General features: G+C 38.7%; 1 protein-coding gene across 2 annotated transcripts in view; it reads left to right on the top strand.

Moving 5' to 3' along the window:
* runx1 (RUNX family transcription factor 1) overlaps positions 1-13057 on the top strand; it is a 215778-nt gene that overhangs the window by 154064 nt on the left and 48657 nt on the right. For both annotated transcript variants that reach the window (XM_048541508.2, XM_048541506.2), the window contains exons 3-5: positions 1599-1843; positions 2529-2685; positions 3698-3802. In XM_048541508.2, the coding sequence (XP_048397465.1) occupies positions 1599-1843; positions 2529-2685; positions 3698-3802 (507 nt within the window). The remainder of the gene's footprint in view (positions 1-1598; positions 1844-2528; positions 2686-3697; positions 3803-13057) is intronic.

Below are 13057 nucleotides of genomic sequence, written 5' to 3'. Positions count from 1 at the left end.
TTTGATTTGATCGATCATAGAAGAGGTATAAGTGACATTAAAGATAGTCCCTGATTGAAAAGGAGCTCTTTTGAAACTACTCCGCGCTACAAAGTGAAGCGCGGGGGCGTGAGGTTAAGTGCTGCTGCTGGAGTGGGGGAGAGCGCCGAGGAATCCCATTGACAGGAGCGGAGCTCGTAACCGCCAACCTCCCACTGCGCGCTCCCGCTCCTGTCCGCGTGACCCATGCACTGGCGCGATCCCCACCACCCCGCAAATCCCGCGAGTGGCGCACGCTGGTTCAGAGAGGATTTGGTTTGGGGGGGGGGGGGGAGCCTGAAAAGCGCACGCTTCTCTTTGCCGACCGCCTTTGATTGGCTGGCGAGGGAGCCAGTCGGCTTCGCCACGCCCGTGCCCGTGTCCTGAGTGGTGACGTTGATTGGTTGGAAGTAGGCGATATGCAAATGTGGTATGTTGATGCGCGCCGCCGAGACTGTGGAGCCATCCCGAGATATTCACCTTAAATCAGAAGGACAAGGCATGTGGGAGCCTCATTCATAAAGGCTGCACTGCTCCTGCTGTTGTACCTAGGAGTGTTCCAGTGGTGCACGACATACCAAAATACTTTTATTTTACAACAACAACAACAAAGACAGACGTTAAAAAGAGGAGGAATGCCGGTGCAGAGGAGAGAAACATTATGTTTTGAGTGAAAAAGAAACATTTAATTTCTTCTGAAGCCCGAGGTCTTTTTTGTTAAAAAAAAGTTTCGCCAGCTTTTGAAAAAAACGACTCGCAAGATTTTCTTTAAGTTACTTGGCTCAGAGTCATCTTCAGGGCGGGTGTCTCTTGTGTGGAGTTCATCTTGAACTAAAGTCTCTGTCTGTGTGTGTGTGTGTGTGTGTGTGTGTGAGTTTGGACTCTAAATTTCGGTCAAGAGATTATATATCTGGTGTTTGCATGTCTCAAACCACAGCAGAGCCGCAAGTCTAACCGAGCTGCAAAACCACGCGGCACCCAAAATAAAGATCTCGAAAGCGAAAGCACCGATAACCAAACCGTGACTGAAACCCCGCGGAAGTGGAGAACATTCTGGGAGACTTCTTTTTTAAAAAAGGAAAAAAAAAGTCAACCTGACCGGACAGCGGCTCCTGGTATATTGCTTATTTTATTGCCTGATCGCTGGATTAAACTACCGTGCTGTTGGAAAGAAAACAAAAGCGGTCTGAGTCAGTCTTCTGTCGGGTCTGTGATAACATCTTAAAGTGTTCACCAAGGCTGTAAGATCATGCAAAGCAGGCGGCTGTCAGAAACGTGCTATGAGTCTGAAAAGTGAAAGGGGAGCGCAGCAGCAGAAAGTCGACAGGTGGACAGTTCGTTATTGGAACGAGTGACTGATCAAAGCCTCAGAGCCCTTGTGTTTAGTTTTATTGCTGGGACTGATCAGCATTGATCGACTTTGGCTGACCTGCTTCGCAGGTGGATCGAGGAAAGGCTAGAAAAAGGATCCCAGGCGGAAGTTTTGCGTTGTTGCCCGCTGTTTATTTTTTTTTCGCTTCTTACTTTATTTTTTCCCTCCGTTCTGAGATTAAGTTTTGTTGTGATGCGTATCCCTGTAGATACCAACACCAGCCGCCGGTTCACGCCGCCTTCCACCACGCTGAGCACGGGGAAGATGAGCGACTCTCTCCCGCTGGCCCCGCAGGAGAGCGCCCTGAGTAAACTCCGAGCCGCCGATCGCAGCATGGTCGACGTTTTAGCCGATCATCCCGGGGAGCTGGTCCGGACGGACAGTCCAAATTTCCTCTGCTCCGTCCTCCCGACTCACTGGAGGTGTAACAAGACGCTACCCATCGCATTTAAGGTGAGTGCGGCAGCGTTTCCATTTGTTTGTACTTTGCTGGGACTGTCTCTCTCTCTCTCCCTGTCAGGAAGCCTGCCCTATTAACTGTTACACTTGAGTTATCAGTCGGCCCATGTTAACGTGCGAGTAATTTTCATGGCAGTATATGGTCCTTCCTTTCAATACACAGGTTTTATTCAATTTTTTCGCTAATATTGCGGGTATATTTTTAAATCGTTTTGGGGCGGATTATGGGTCAGAAACAATTCAAATACACAATCGTTGTATCGCATCCCTTCCCACTGTTGTTCCTCCACGGGCTGACTTTAAGGACAGGCTGTTGTGTACGTCCAAGCTAGAATTATGTTTGACTTCGGGACTGCTCGCAGACTGAACTCTTGTCAGCTTGGGGAAGCAGTAGTTTTCTTACAGAAATGATATATATACACACACCCTCCGCGTTCGTGTAAGGAACGCCGTCGGTTGTTTTAAAGCAGGCTCTGTATTAATAATGTCTGTCAAGGGTGGGGGAGGGAGGTTTTGTTTTGGCAGACTGAGGGGATGTTTGGATGGGAAGTTGTTGAAGGTCTAGCGGTCAGCAGTGATCTCTTGTGGTCTGGGTGCTGCTCCGTCTCAGTGTCTCTCTCTCTCTCTCTCTCTCTCTCCGCCCCCCCCCCCCCCCCCCCCCCCCCACCCCGGATTACAGGTAGTCGCTCTGGGAGATGTCCCTGACGGGACCCTGGTCACGGTCCTGGCTGGTAATGATGAGAATTACTCGGCCGAGCTGCGCAACGCCACGGCGGTCATGAAGAATCAAGTGGCCCGCTTCAACGACCTGCGTTTCGTCGGACGGAGTGGCCGAGGTACGGTACAAGAGCAGCAAACTGCCCCCCCCCCCCCCCGCCTCCCCCGCATCTCAGCCTGGGTACAACTTCTGCTCCCTGCGCGCTCACACTTCACTCCCTGCTCACTTCAAAGTCAATGCCCGCACCACAGAACTATAAAGTGACAAAGCAACCCCAGGCTGATGAATGCATTCAGAAATATCCAGACTCCATCAGATTTGGTTGATTCCCTATGCAATCTAGTGATGGTTACTGATGTCTCATTTGTTTGGGTGAGCTGGACGGACGATTAGATCAACACACCACTGTTTAGGTAAAGAGTGGCGCTTTATTTAGTCTGCCACAGTACAATCGTCCCAGCAGATCCGCTCGCCCTCTCGCTCCATCCCCTCTCCATGCCCACATTGGTAGGACTCAAAAACCGTGTCTCCCCAGAATTGACTGGCCACAGACTGCCAACGCAAAATATCTCAAGCCACGGGGCAGTTCACGCTATTACTGTGAGATCAAACCCCAAAGTTAACAATAACAACATGGCATTCTGTTGCAAAGTGAACTCAAAAGTTGATGAGACGTCCCACTCTGCACTTTACTACAGCATAGAAACGAAGCTTTAAGCAAAAAAATGCTGCACATCAAAAATCACAAAATTGCAAAGGCTCTTCTATAATATTCAAGTTACCTTTAAAATAATACTTTAGTATAGCATTCAGAGCCAACCTCGTTATTATACAATATATTAAAATTCAATCTATCTAATATCACTTGAAATTGTTTGGCCTGATAGGAAAAACTGTAATATTCAGTAAATAAGAAACGGTAATGACCCAGGCCACAATCTTTCAGATAAATTTCAAGTTGTTTAATAATGTGATGATCGACTAGAAGTGGCGTCCAGTTTAATGGTAACATTTTGGAATCACGTGTAGACCTTGTAACAAAATCAGGTTTCATTTTGTCTTCTCTTCACCCCTCCATCATCTTTGGAGCCGATTTATGTGTAATTTTGCCTCCCGCCCTCCCGTTGCAGGGAAGAGTTTCACGTTGACAATCACGGTATTTACAAACCCGCCTCAAGTTGCCACTTACCACCGAGCCATCAAGATCACGGTTGACGGACCCAGGGAACCCAGGAGTGAGTACTCCATTTATCATTGCTTATCATTGCTTATCATTTCTTTTCGTCGAACAGACGGGCAAATGGCCACCCTGTCCTTCACCACAGTAGTAACCATTTGAAACCAAGAGCTGTAAGAGCTCGCTGGTTGAACGCCTGGCATCTTAACATTTTCAAATGTAGTAGCCCCAATGTTGGAACAACACACACATGTGGGGAGGCATCCGTTACAAGGATGCAGCTGGTCAACTTCAGAAGCCGGAGGTTTTTCAGTGTGTGTGTGTATTGCTTTATTGTGAACAGGTAAATAGAATACTTTGATAAGCAAAATAGCTCCTTAATGTATACTTGAAGATTATCAATGTATCGACGTAGCGCGTGCAGTAGAGGAGGCGTAAAACCAAAACTGTACGTTATTCCGATAGCGTTCTAGTGAATTATTGCAAGTAATTTTTTTTAAAAAAGTTACTTTAAATGCTTTAAATCCCTTACCCATCAATAAATATAAATCCCTTCTGCTTGCCTAGACCTACAACACACTGCCCATTGATACGGCTTTTGGAAATCTCTGAAACTGGTTCCAAGTTAAATACATGAATGGAACATTGTTGTCATCTATTAATTACTGAAAAGGAATGGCATCATGTGTGAACCATACTAACAGCAATATTAAAAGAAATAATATAAAAGTCCTGCAATTTACTCAATCAGCTTTATAGGTTTTGTAATTTGAAAAGTCTACACACGCACATCACACATAAATAAATAAAACAGCAGAGCATCCTGAATACTTAAATAATGAAATATTGATGAGAAATTATATGTAGGAATTTAGTTACTTTAGCAAAGCATGTCAGATCAGACTACAGCCCTTAAAGTGTATTTGATTATAAAAAGATGTTGCATCATTTTATAAATTGTCCCATTCAGAAGTTGGTATTTAACTATTTTGAGTACCTTAGATACAATCCAATAACAAAATACAAAGGAACAAATACCAACATTCTAATCTATGGTTCAATATAAGTATCTGTAGGGATGGTTGCAATAATCAACAAAATATACGATAGGTTAGTGGCGAGTAGTAATAATACTGTCTAAATTGTTAACCATGCCCAGGATATAAAAGCTGAATCTGTGATTTCATACAAATTAATATCAATACAAACAATAATATTTGACTAGTGTACTCATTGTTATTGATCAAAGGTTAATAAGAAGTATTAAAAGTCATTGTTAATGTTGATATATATTAATATATTCTGTTTATTTGCACTTATTTATTACTTATTTATCACTTATTTATTATCACAAAATGATAGTTCTATCTAATAACCATAATAAGCTGTTGTGAGTAAATAGTTATACACAGAAACAGTACAGCAAAATGTTTGTTTCTTTTCCCTGAACTATCTGATAATGAGAAGATCTACCCAAAGCATCCCACTGCTTTCGTGGAGTCGTTGTTTCACTGTAATGTGAATGCAAAAACTGAATGGCACTGAGATGACACGGTACATTTGGTAAATAATTGAGCAAGGTTAGGCTGGACTAGTAAATGAACTAATCACATTGTTTCTGATTTAAACATTAAATACCAAGTGGAATTATTGATGGTTGAGCATCAGTTAATTTTCACTGAAAGATTTGAAACTGCAATTTTTAATGTAGAATTAGTTGCAAGTATTTTACAAAGATGTTCCATTGAAAATTTGTCACAAGTGACCATGTTAAAGGCATTAATAGTGAAACAGTAAGGAAAATACAGATATCAGAAACAGATGAGTATCAGGAATTAATGTCGCTTCATCGCTTTCAGAAGATTTGCTAATTTAAAATGTGGGAGTTGTTCGTTATTAACAATTTGACTATGACTTCATTTGTGTATACCTGGTACAAATGTAATTATACATTGATTGTTTTGGCTACTGTAAATATTTGTATTTCAAAAGTTGTTCTGTTTTGACTTTCAAACTAATCTTTGGCTGCACCTATTATGACCTAACAAAATTAATCATTCCTAAACTGATGTGAGTTGTAATACTCAGGCAATTGTTCTCTTAAAAAAAAGTGCCATATTGTTAAGTCGTAGCAGATCCTCATTTTCTCCTAGGACTTCAATACCTCATTCTGCTTCCATTTCTCTCTTTAGCAGTCCATTATATTTACTTGTACTTTTTAAAATGTAAAATCGTAACATTTCCTTTGACTTGATAAAGCCATTAGTGATTAAAAAGTCTGCAGACACACAGAATGTCTGGATGGGTTTGTGTGAATTTGAGAGATTTGGGTGGTTGCAGTTGGTGGCATTGCTGACTTCACAAGTAAAAGAATTTACTAAAAATGATGATACATGTCAATAATGTTATAGCATTTAAAATTTGAAATAGACTAATTGTGAGTCAATGATCAGTTATTATGGTGTTTATTAAAATGTTGTATTTGAAGTTCTGTTTACGCCTATTAGTGGAATTGTTTCACAGAAGATTAATAATCCAACTTAAACTATTCAACCAACATGAGTTGAAAGATTCTGTTGCACAAATTTAAATTTGTCTCTAATCTGAAAATAATATATTTAAGAATAAAAAGCACTCCAATAAGATCTGACTTTAAAGTTATTGTAGAAACAAGGAATTACAATAAATTAAAAAGCAGTTGAGGGAAGGTGGGTAGAATTAGCTTTTTTATTTGTGAATAGCAGAAGATTATCTTTTCACCCATTCATCCAAACCACAAAATTACCTTTGATCTCATGTTTGGGGAACATCAGAGAAACCATCAGATTTCAGATAAAGATTCAACTCACCTCCTAGCCAAACCACAGAACTGAGTCAAAGTAATCTCTATAAACTGAAAGGGGTTGTGGCAGATTCATGACCACAGTGGCTCCAGTTGATCAGCTAACCGGGCATGTATTAAACAAGGAAATAATGATTTGGTAGCCAACATTATAGCTAATGGTTTTGTGCATTTCTCTTTGAAAATGCTCTTATTTACTGGATATTTTAATTCAAGAGCATATGTATATATTTCTAATTATAGCTTTTAGAAAGTTAGAAGGAAATCAACAATGTCACTGACTGAATAATTGTTGTTATTTCAAAAATGTCTTCAATACAATGTAAACAGAACAGGAGTAATTAGGGCAAGTGACTTAGAGCAAGTTTCATTCAGAACTGTTCAATAACAACTATTTTCACTGCCTCTGGATATTTTTGTGCAAAATTAGATTTTTCCTGTACCAATTTCCAGTTTACAGGTAAGCTTAGAAATTTTCAGGCTGTTATATCACATCAGATCACTTCCTCTAATGGCAGGATATGTTGTAATTACTTGAAGGTTTTGTTGTGCCCTGCAGTATTTCATAGGGCAATTTCATAATATGGCAATAAAGAATAATATTTGGAACTAGAAGTTTGCAATATAAAGTGCATTCTAATGTGAAACAACTAGATCTTCTAGCAGAAATAATTTCTAAAATTCAGCTGAGGAAATGAATGAAAATTATCATTTAAATGAAAATTGAAAATCATCCAAGTAATGTTTTTGTAATTTTGCTTTTGTAAAATTCTTTTCCTTCAAATTATTCATGTCATAACAGAAGGCCATTTCCAACACAAAATGCATGTTAACTCTGGTAACTTGAATGTGGAATGTGATGTTAGAGTTGCTGGGCTGCAATATGTGAGAGTCACTAAAATCATAACTTCAGTTTAAAGACAATTCCAACACTGTTTTCATTTTATGTTTATATCACAATTTTTGCTAAATTCAAAAGTCAAATTAATACATGCAGCTACTAGAAAATATCTAATTTAGCTCTTGATTCCCACTGTTTTATTACATTTTCAGCAATTGACTGCTGTTTACATTTGTAGGCAGAAGTACATATTGGCACTGATTTATCGATTAGGTCAGTCTTTGACCTTTTACATCAGGCAAAATCTGCAAGACCAATTAGTGCCTATTGGCATTGTTTATTCACAGGATTCATGGAGTCAGACTTTGAGTTATTTAATGTCTTATTTGAAGATTTTCATAATTTCCCAACTCGAGAGGCATTGCACTGAGATGGTAGCTGGAAGAAAATATGCTGCATTTGGATTACAAGATTGTATTCATAACATGATTTTATTTTATTTCTTTCTCATTCTTACCTGAAGATATTAACCTACAACCCATTTATGATTCCATGAGTGTCATTTGCTCTCAGGTAGCTCACCCAAATCAAATCCAATCTGTAGTATGCTATTGCTCAAATATGAAGCAATCATGAAGTGCTAAAGACATTTGAACTCATGACCAATATATCACATGCAGGTACCCCTGCAATATTCCTAATTCTATATGAGGGGCAGATGGAACTCTTTCTCACCAGGGGTGATAAATATCTTAGAAAATAAATCAGCCTTCTTCAATATAATGCAGTTTGAAAGATCCACACTAAGAGCATTTGCAGTGGCCTTGATGATGGTCTCAGCAATGAAATAGTCCATGACCTAAAGTAATCTGAAGAAAGGGCGATTTTAAAAAAAGGATTAAAAAATGAATCTGAAAATGGATAAAAACATAAATGTGAAAACAATTTTCAAGAATGGAATTCGGACTTTGACTATTAAAACTTATTGATTTTACACTCTGAAACTCAGTAATATGCACTGTCCTAGATTACTATTGTTGGCAAAGATTCTATTAGCCATGAAAATAGCAAAACATGAAGTCAGCAAGAATCAAGGGGAAACTTACAATGGATTCCATGGTGGAAGTCAATCATCTTAACCCTTGGATATTATTGCAGGATATTCTCAAGGCTGTAAGCTCAGCCTAACTCTCTCTGGCATTTAATAGCTTTAATTATTGCCAAGGTCTTCTCATCATTACCTCAGGTTTTACCAATGACTGACAACTCAACTGCATTAGCCATGTAAAACTCCATTATTAGAGCAGGTCGGAATGTGAATGTTTTATAAGGAGTGCTTCACCTCCCTACACTGCAAAGTCTTGGTACCATGTACACGACACAAGACAGGAGTCGGGTGAAGTGCTCGCAAACTTCACCAGATTTGTGCAGCTACAATGGCACTTAAACTGATAATAGCAATCCCCTTGAACAACAATTTCATACACAGGCCTAAGCGTCCACCCTTTCACTGGTGTCATGCCTTTGCTGAAACGTGCAGTACCATAGAGGCAACTTGGCAAGGTTTCTTTGTTAGCATCAACCATATTTTCAACCTCCACCAACTGGGAGAAGTACAATTGGTGCATTGGAATGCCATCAGGTCTAGGTTTCCCTGTATTTCACACAACAGCTTGATCTGGAAACATATTGCAGAACTTTTATAGATAACACAGTGCGGAGCAGGAGGAACACAACAGGCCAAGCAGCATCAGAGGAGCAGGAAGCTGACATTTTGCGCTGGGACCCGAAACATCAACTTTCCTGCTCCTCTGCTGCCTGGCCTGCTGTGTTCCTCCAGCTCCACACTGTGTTATCTTTTACTACAGTATTGACAGTTCTTACTGTCTCTAGCTGTACTTTTATTGTTGTTACATCGAAGTTCTGGGACCACCTCTCAGTATTGTAGGTGTGCCTTCACCAACATACAGCAATGACACCATATCAGTGGCCATTCTTGAGTTGCAAGATAATGGGCAATAAATGCTGGCTTTGCTAGTTACATGCATACCTCAAAGAATAAATGTAACATGTTTTGATCAAGGTAGAAAACTAGCCATATCGGACAGGCTCCTCTCATTTCAGTTCCCGTGTTGCTCCATCACATCCTTCCCCACCAGAGCCTGCTCACTCCAATTTCCTGTACATTAAAATTGAATCACATATTTTGGGGATTTAGAGAACAGAAAGAAACCTGAATTAATAATGTTTCATATTAAAATTACATGAGCATTACAATATTTTCAAATCTTGTATTTGTAGCTAACCATTCCTTTCAATACACTGTATTTTTATTATTGTTTTGTACTTAGTTTTATGTTGAGCAGTTTTTTTAATTGTGTGCAGAGTTGTTCTGTAGATCCATGTCCAATGGCATGTGAATTTAAATTCTCTGAAATTATATCAATATACCAATACCAAATGCTGACAATATTTACAAAATTTACCACAATTACTACAAAAATCAAGTTATTTAATAAAGGCATTCAATAAAACAATTTCTTATAAACAAGCTATTTGGAAAAAGTAATATTGTTCAGATTTTTAAGCAAGTAGTCATGTAAATTGTCAGACATCTTGAAAAAGATCAGCATCTCGTATCTTGTAACAGTATCTTGAACAAAGCGCTTCATGTCATGGTGAAACCAATACTTTAAAATAGTTTGTTTTGTGATCACAGCCAAAGAACATTGCATTGTCATACAGTTGCCCATCCACTCCAGTTCAGTTCTTGAGAAGACTGAGTATGTTCACCCATTAACGTCATTAACAACTGTGAAAGCTTCTAAAATTCAAAGTAAACTTCCAGCAAGGGACAGGACATCTTCCTAACCCATTTCCCCCAGGTCATCTTTCCCTAATTCCTCACTTATTGGCTAATCCTTGTCAGGAAACATTTAATAATTCAATTTCCTCATAAAGTAACTGCCATTTGAATCCCTGAAAAGATTATTTTCTCACTGAATAGGTCAATAGTGGATCACAATAGTGGAATGGTTTAATGCCCTCCATATTAACAGATAAATATTTATTATTTTGTGGTTCTTCTTGTATTGCTAGGCTGTTATAATTTTGCATGAATGCATAATTGCAAACTACCTAACTTTTAAAACAGCTACTGTTAGCATATTCTTTTCCTGTTCTCATTTGTCCAGCTTGCTTCTTTATATATTGAACCATACCTTTTGAATACTGTTGCTAAGTTTTTCCACCTAATAACTTTTTATCCTTCATCCGGTTTTGTTTACCAGCAATTCTTTTAGAAAATGACAAATAACCTGGAAACATATTGGATTTGGATTTAAAACCCATTCCGTGATTGTAACCACAACGAAATTGACATATTAGAATTGGGTCCAGTGAATTTTGCCTGGAAAGCAATACAGTATGTGTATATCACATGAAGGATCCAGTCAACATGAGTTAAATGTCTGAACGTATTTATATTGCCAGGGGTATTATTCATTCTATAAAAGCTGTCAGATAAAACTTTGCCAAAAAGGCATCAATGAATTTAGGTAATTTTAGGCAGTTTTGTCTCAATACTTTTTGTAAGAACAGTACTATTGTTCATCCTATGTTAAAGAAATAGCTTTCCCTTTTAACTAAGATTTGATTAAATCTTTAAAACAATCTACCAAGAGGTTTTACCTTAACATTTATTGATTTGAAAATTCTAGAAGAATTTCCGCACAGTATCAATCATTAGCCTATTTTCTTAAACACAGATAGATAACGTAAGCTTAAAACTACTGTTTGTGATGTTGGAGTAAGGATACTTAACACATGAATATGACATTTCTTTGACTTTAATAAAACTGTTTAAAATAAACTAGATCATTGTTGAAATCATTGGACAATGGAGTGGCATACACTAAACATAATTGAAATACTACTTAGTCTAGAACTTCCTGTTCCAAATATTGGCTGAACAACATTATTTGATATTCTGGGTGGAGATTGTCATCCATTTGAAATAGATGGCGGAATGCTTTTATTAATCTAGTGTCTTACACACATTATTCCTTTGTTACAGCTTAATTATTAGCTTGAAAATGCCAGCAACAGAAATTATAGTTTTGCAAGGAAAAAATTGCAATTGCATATTGCATTGCAAATACTCTATGGACAATAGGCTCGTATTTTGTTTTTGTTTTTTGCAGATATAGTTCAACACACAGTAATTTGAAAGAAGTCATGAGCTGAGAAAATGCGTGTAGTAATGCGTACAATTGATAGGAGAACAAACTACTGTATTGTTTCTTGGCCATTTGGCATTATTGATAGAACAGACATTATGAAAGATGTTCATATCTAGGGCTTGTGCCGTGTGTGGTTATATTCACAAATCTTTTAAAAGTAAGCATGTTATTTAGAGTTTGGAGCTCAATATTAGTTGGTTTGCCTCTTTTGCCTCAATAGTGTTGTTCCCTGGCTTCACCCAACTTGTACAATGACAGAGGGAATTCTGATGACATTCTGAAGTATATGCAAACTGTTTGTGTGTGCATATGTATGTGTGGCTAGTCAGGTGTCCATGTGAGTGTCCTTCTATGTGTGCAGTGGAGATGTATTGCTGTCTGTGTGTGTGTGTGGCAGGTAGCTGGCTGTATTTGCATGTAATGCGTGTGGTGTGGCTATATGTGCGGAGAGATTTGACTGTGTGTGGTGTGTGGGTGATTATGAAACCAAAAAGCATAAACAAACAGATGATGTGTAATGTTTGGTTCTCACAAACTTTAATAAAAACTTGTTCAGTTCTCACAAGGTTAATGTTGAGATTTATACAGCAACACAGTTTCATTTGGATCAAGTTGCAAAGCTAATTGGAGTCGATCCAAGCAATATGATACATTCTTACCAAATTGATGATCACCATTATTCTTTAGTGATTTATATTTTCTGCTCTATGTTCTAAAGGATCACTACTACAAAGATGGCAAACATATCTTTTTCACAAAACTACCGTTTTTGTTTTACCGATATCCACTCAAATGCCTTGAACTGTGATGATGTGCACAGCTTACGTTACTTAGTGTATTTGTATTTAAATTGGTTGTTGTGCTCCAAAGACCTGTTAACGTAAGCAGCATTTTACATGTCTCGGACAGTGAACCACATTATCCCTACTTTGGAGTTGCCTGAACATCTGCTACTGGTCTGTTCTGCAGTTATGCCACAGGTTTGGGATTAGACAGTAATGAGGTATACTGCCAACACTGCACTGCTTCCATTCAGAGAAAAGCAGAGCTGTTTTCCTGCATTTATGAACAGGAACACTGGGCACAGGCTCAAAGCACTATAAAAAAATGTTAATGTTGGAGTAATACTGGCAGGACAGTTTCTTTTGCTGTAGCTTTGGCAATGTAAAGGTGACCTTTTATTTTCTTTTAAAAAATTGGTTCTTTCCTTGAAAAGCTGGCTTTGCTTAAGTTTCAGCTGTACTACAGCTGGTGCGAAATCTGTGTTATGCGAGACGGCTTCCTCAAGGTAATCGCAGAGCTGAAGTTATGACCGAACTGATAAACATTTGACTTTAGTGATTTATGCTGCTCACCGACACAAAGTCAACATCATTTCGCAGCAGTGCA

The sequence above is a fragment of the Stegostoma tigrinum genome, chromosome 12 (assembly GCF_030684315.1).
Source record: "Stegostoma tigrinum isolate sSteTig4 chromosome 12, sSteTig4.hap1, whole genome shotgun sequence".
In the NCBI taxonomy this organism is placed as follows: Eukaryota; Metazoa; Chordata; class Chondrichthyes; order Orectolobiformes; family Stegostomatidae; genus Stegostoma; species Stegostoma tigrinum.
The sequence above is the reverse complement of the archived record's forward strand: the minus strand, read 5'-3'. Positions and strand labels throughout refer to the sequence as shown.